The following is a 6634-nucleotide window of genomic DNA, read 5'->3' on the forward strand; positions in this document are numbered from 1 at the left end:
CATATTATCCATGGCTTCTTGAATATGATCATTTTTGGGAGAATTCATAGTCTCCTATACTTGAGGAACCCCCAATTTGAGGTTTTACAAACGTAAAAGTTAAATCCATTAGTTATCTATTTTCTAAGTGAATGATATGGTTTTTGTTTATATTTGATCCGTCTTTCAAAAGTTCATTATCTAATCTATTTTTTAATGAATAATATGAGTGGTTAATTTTTTTTTTAATCCATTTTGCCATCACTAGGTAAAAGATTGCAAAAATAACGAAACAGAAATCTGTTATTGGGAGGAAAATTATAAAAGCAGTCGTCGGTTTAAAAGCGGTATGTGAATGAAGCATCAGTAAATCGACAGCTAATACAATATAAGAAACCAACAGTTGATATACATAGGAAAAGGTGGCCAAAAAAAAAGGTGAGAAAGTACACATTCGAGCAACAGATAATAACTCAGGTGGAGGGTGTTAGGCAGATTAATCGCGATTCTTTGGCCTACATTTTCTTCAACCACTATTTGTTATCCATTTCCACCCGAAGAAAAAGAAAATTGAAAGAGGATAAAGCAGGTTGCAATGGTCCATTTTAGTACCGAATCTGACACAAGCCTGTGAGTGTCTAGGACAATGAAAATAATTATGATACATCAAAATAGTTTCTCTGTTCATCTATGATCTTTTAAGCTATGTATGTACATATCTACAAGGACAAATGTAGTTAAATGGAGCAAATTTAGAATTCTCTAGGTCCTGAGAATGTTAGTAGATAACCACTGGTTTGGCCAAATGAAAGTCACAAGCATGAAGAAGATTTGCTACTATGAAAGAGGCAGATTTAAGTAGTATCGCTTATGAATTATTTTAGTAACTTTTAGTCTTTTCCAATGTACCCTGAAATAAAGTGGACGTTTGATACATATATATATATATATATATGTATATAATTAATTTTGAGCAAATTACCTTCAAAGCATGGTTTCGTGGTGTAGTTGGTTATCACGTCAGTCTAACACACTGAAGGTCTCCGGTTCGAGTCCGGGCGAAGCCAAATGCTTAGTTAAATTTTTGGCCACTTGTTCGTTTTGTTTTTTGGCACATAACTTACGGTTTGGCGCTTAAACCTAACAAACTTATATTTTTCAGAAAACTTAAAATAAGTTCGAATTAAAAACCCTATATAATAGGGCAAGAAACCATCAAATACTCTGTTCAACACCTCCCAAAATAGTAATAGCATAGGAACTTAGAACAATTCTTTCAAATTATATATCGTGTAGACATTCTTTATCGTGACAATGTATATAACTTAAACTCTTTCCTGATAACCCCAACATTATGAGACAATGCTGAAGAAATAGAGAACATCTAAGCCTCCGTCATGTTGTGGTGGCAGCCAGAGAGGAAATTATTACACTTAAATCTTTGATTATTAGAATGATTAGTAGGGCATGGATAAAACAATAATAGCCAAAGTGTTTTAGTTAAATGTTAACTGGACAATTATACAAGTGGCAATAATTTGCCATCCCGTACGTGTATGATAATGCTCTCAATCCACTAATATAGAAATCCACCACAATCCATGCCTTGAGCTTTAGTTTCAATTTATGAATTTGGAGTGCCAATCTTCAGGTCAAGTCCAAGGTCCATTCCATTGTATGCAATGGGAGAATACATCCATAGATCATCAGAGCTCAAGAGCTGCAACATCCAAATAAAAAGAATCAGGATCTAAAGAAAATGAACTAAGAATAAATGTGACAACATTTATTATTATATTATATACAACATTTGAGCTGAAATAAATGAGCTCAATTGAACCTGCAACCTAAATATTTTGTGAAACATATCTTACCTTGATTTGGAGTTGCAAAAATTTGACATACTGGACTGCCTCTTCAAGCATAGTGCTAATATCAACCTATATATTATGATTACCTTGCTAATCAGATTCAAATTTTCACAGCAGAATAATTACATGACCATTAATTGATGCAGTTTCAACGAGTACTACTACTCCACATACCTTTGTTCCGTTAGGGACGAGACTCTGCAAGATCCTCAATCTCTCATTAATTCTCTCTCTTCTTTTCTGTAATAAGAGAAAGAAATAGCCTAATTTAGGTGCTTATATTGGCAGATTGATAAACACTTCCATTACAAGAAAAACACTTATTAGCGACCAACATATAACGTCTGTTGGATAACAATAAAGTAAAATGCAGTTAATGCTTACCCTTGCATACAGACTCTGGGGATCAGTTGCTGAGCCCCTACTGGCTCTGGATTTTCCATTTGAGTTGAGGGGCGCAGAAACTCCTTTTGAGTTATCGCTCGAAGCCAATCCATATAACTCATAATTAGAAACATTAGATTCATCTTCTGAGCAGCAACTAAATGAGCTCTGCCTGTGAAGCACATTACTATTGTTTTCCTTATTTCCAATCTCATCATCAGCAATACTCTTCATATTCTTCTTTGGCTTTACGCTTCTCTTGCTCTTAGGCACCTATATTAGATATCAGAAATATGTTTAGAAAACTAATTAATAACAAGATAAAACATTACAAGTTCAGATATTGACACTCACATCATGAGCAGGCAACCGGGATCTTTTCTTAGAGCTTTCAGATGAACTGTCCATTTTATGATCTTGTTCGCGAACTTGCATTTGATCATATTCTCTTCCTAGTTGCAAGCCTTTTCCATGAAGATCAGATTCAGGCCTGTTTTCACCTGATTCCATACTTTCATTGCATACTTCTTTGTTCAAAAAGTCAATTGCATCCGCTTCGATTACATTGTTAGGAGGCGGTACCTGATGAGAAGGGTAACTCATTTTATCTTCAACACTAGTCTGTTCCATTGTCATTGAAGTATCATTTGTCAGCAACGTCGCGTGAAAATGGGGAAAATGTATGCCACTATTATCACTACTTCCTTGTGAAAAAACGTACATGCTATTATTAGTCTCGTCTGAAGAATTATACATTGGAACCTGGCTAGTTAATCCTCCTACGTTCATGGTTGATTGATCATGACTTGTCCAAAAATTGGGAAGTCGAACGTTAGAACTGCTAGGTAGCTGATCATTTGGACAGTTACCAAACAACTGTGCCATGAAATCAGCTTCCTCAGTAGAACATGTTCCACTTAAGGAGCTCCATTCCCCTTCAGACAATATGGCTCCCACAGGTTCCATAATTTTGCTGACAACTAGAGGAGTTGGAGATGCTGATTTGGTTAATGCTTTTAAATGGTTGGGATTTGAGGCATATACCATATAGTAGTTATTTATATATAAGCATATTCCCACCCATATAACAACACAAATGTAGGAATGTCTATGTTGACTTTGTTTGGTACTGTATTTCAGTTAGTATCTGGGGACTTGGTACATAGGCGGATCAAGCATTTAAACCTTATGGGTTCAGCCTTTAAGATTTTTATCATTGACTCATTATATTTTTAAAGTTATGAGTTCAAATCTACTATTTGTTGCAATTTTAGTAGATTTTACACACTAATTTATGCTCTGCATAGAAAGTTATGGGTTCAATTGAACACGTCATCTATACGCTACATACGCCCCTGCCTGGTAGCTATACTCCTTCAGTTTCGTTTTATATACAGTGTTTAACAGGGTACGAAATTTGAGGAAACAAAGAAAGGCATTTGGCACAAACCACAAGTACCCTTGGAACTTGCAGTCCTAAGCATGTTATGACATCGTTACAACTATAAGAGAGTGCTGTTAAGAGTCAAATGGAAGTTTAAAGTTATAAAGTTTCGAAATAATAAGATAGTGTCATTCTTTTCGAAATAGACTAAAAAGGAAAGAATGTCATCTGCAACGTACGGAGTAATTAATAATCAGAATAAGCCCCAGCTCATTTAACTAGCAATTATTTGTTCAGAATGGGCCAACTACAACAAAGAGAGACTTGGTTCAAGCAATTATGGACAACATAATAGAACCACTCAGAAGCTTTTAAAAAAACACTTGAACTCCATTTTAAATAATGATTTGGAATATAGTTTCAAATCATTGAGAAAAGGATAAACTGTTACTATCAACAAATTAAACACCAAGTTAGGTGAAGATGGAAATGAAATCTGGTGAAATAGATACTGCAGAATCATATCTGGCATTCTAGAGAACTACGTGCGGGTCTTTTTCATTCGTTTATTAAGCATAATAGAGTTAACTAAATGAAAATGACATCATCGGGAAAAGAAAAAAAAAAGACATAGATCGTGATGCTATCTGGTACGTGACATAAAGTCTTCCAGTTTAGCTCCTGTCTCCTCCAAAGTTCTAAAAGAGTAACCAAAAATGTTTTTAGACACATTATCACACAAAGTTCTAAAAGCGTACCAAATGTTTTTAGACACATTATCATACAAAGTTCTAAAAATTGGGCTTTTGACACTTCGATTAATTTTCTGAGATTAGACCAATAAAAACATATCTCAATCCGATAATTTAGTAAACCTAAGATACTGCAGGTCACATCTAAAAATATCCAGTATTCTGGACAAGTTAGCATATTTTGCTAACCTCATTTTTTTAGAACTTTAGACAACTTGGATCTAGTGCAGAAATTCAACAAAAGCAATTAGCTTCTATTTGGTTACAAAGAAAAAACTAAGTAAAGCAGACAAGAAGGAAACACGCTGGAAAGAGTATCATTACAAGCAGAAATTCCAGTTTACTTAGTGTCCAACCAACCGTGATGACTCTCAGTAACAAGAAATTAGTTTTACTTTATCACCCTTTTTGGGATTTTTGTCGAACGGTCAATTCCTATACAAAAGAGAACCCAAGGTGATTTACTAGAATTCCATATTAGGAGAGTGACTTACCAGTTACCTCTACGTCTTTGCAATTTGCATGTAGTTATATTTCAACCACCTCAAGGTGATTTTATTTACACATATATAATGTACTAGTAAGAAAAATCTTTCTTGCAACAGCTTATAACCTGAAGTCAATAGTTTAATGAATTTAATAAGCTGCAGCAACGTTGTTGGTGCAGATTAGGGACTGACCTAATTCTATGTCTGCTTACGTTTGCAAACACTCCCTCCATCTCATATTAATAGTCATGGTTACTAAAAATAGTTGTCTCAAATTATTTATCATTTTAGAAGTTCAAGACAAAATTGATTGTTTTTTCCTTTTTTACCCTTAGTAATAATTGTTCTTGAAAATAGAGATAATAACACATAAATAAAATAAATATTCAATGAATAGAGATTATATCTTAAGACATAAATAAGGGTTGAATAGTCTAATCTCTTTCCTAATTAATATTTCTTAAGGGGCGTGTAAAAGAGAAATACGACATATGGGACGGAAGGAGTAATAAACAATATAGCTTGCTAACTGGTGGACCTAGCTTTTTCCTGATTAGGAATGTGACTTTATTTATTTATTTTTGGTTGATGGATTTAAGTTATAATTGTTGGCGGAGTAAAGAATGTTTAGTAAGAAAGTAGCTAATCGGATTATGAGTTGTCATTATCTCGCTAATGATAAATAATCATAATTAAAATTATATCAACTATATCTGTTATGAATTTTAAAAAAGAAAGACGCCAGAACAGTCTTAATCGAATTCTATCCAGAGGGCATTAGATGTGTGCGTGTGTATATGTGCGTGTGTGTTTTTTTTGTTTTTTTTTTTTTGTGTGTGTGTGTGTGAGAGAGAGAGAGAGAGAGGGGGGGGGGGGGGGGAGAGAGAGAGAGAGAGAGAGAGAGAGAGAGAGAGGTGTGTATTTGTGTGTTGAAGTTTAAATGTATGCATTACTAATATATGTTGTCTTAACTCTTGGGATGCACCAATCTGAAATTAAGATGGAAACTGAATCATGGCTCTTCAACAAAAAAAATGATTAGAACTTATACCGAGAATCAAAGGATCATTAATGTAAAGTATTTTTTGAACAGCGTCCACTAATGACTTATTTGGGACTTCAACCCCAGAGATTCCCGGCGGTGTTAACGCTTCAACACGCGTCGAACCACCAGTCCTACACGTAGACCTTTTCCACCACTAATTTTGAACTTTTTTTTCCTAACACGGTGCTCAAAGAATCTCGCGTTCATGCAAGGGCCGCACCTTAAGGGTGTGATATATATAGAGAGAAGTACCGCACCTCAAGAGTGTGATATAGATAGTTTATCCTAACGCAATCATTATTGACTATTTTATGTCTCGAACCCTAGAATCATAGATCACACGAAGATAATTTTACACTTTAGGTTCCTCCAAAGTTCCTATTTTGAACATTTTCGAATATTACATTTCTAAAATGACTGCCGCGTGCCGGCCGTTGCACGATCTACTTAAATATTTCTTCACACCCATCATACTAATAAAAAAACATGCATAATACATTTATGAGCCAGTAGTATTCCCTTTTTTATTGATTAAATGAAAAGTTCACCCACACGAGTTTAACTGATTAAACTATTATGAATTTCTCTGGATTGAAGGGAAGTGGAAAAACGGAAAGAATAAGAGAGTTTTGTATCTTTTAGGGACCTTATACGACCAATCAGTAACGAGCGCAAAACACAACATGAAATTGATGATCGTTAGTCAAAAATAATATAGTTTAATTATCGTC

The 6634-nt window shown here is 34.5% G+C and overlaps 1 protein-coding gene and 1 non-coding gene across 2 annotated transcripts; one reads left to right on the plus strand and one right to left on the minus strand.

Moving 5' to 3' along the window:
• The first annotated feature begins 972 nt into the window (after window positions 1-972).
• Window positions 973-1046, plus strand: TRNAV-AAC (transfer RNA valine (anticodon AAC)). Its single transcript has one exon. It is a non-coding gene; the product is annotated as a tRNA-Val (tRNA).
• A 247-nt stretch (window positions 1047-1293) lies between these two features.
• Window positions 1294-3240, minus strand: LOC104094235 (transcription factor bHLH84-like). Its single transcript, XM_009600111.2, has 5 exons — window positions 2589-3240; window positions 2235-2507; window positions 2025-2090; window positions 1854-1919; window positions 1294-1699 (listed from the first exon to the last, which is right to left on the minus strand). The coding sequence occupies exons 1-5, from the start codon at window positions 3198-3200 to the stop codon at window positions 1604-1606; spliced, it is 1113 nt and encodes a 370-aa protein (XP_009598406.1). The 5' UTR covers window positions 3201-3240; the 3' UTR covers window positions 1294-1603.
• Window positions 3241-6634: the final 3394 nt, after the last annotated feature.

This window comes from Nicotiana tomentosiformis, chromosome 1 (assembly GCF_000390325.3).
Source record: "Nicotiana tomentosiformis chromosome 1, ASM39032v3, whole genome shotgun sequence".
In the NCBI taxonomy this organism is placed as follows: Eukaryota; Viridiplantae; Streptophyta; class Magnoliopsida; order Solanales; family Solanaceae; genus Nicotiana; species Nicotiana tomentosiformis.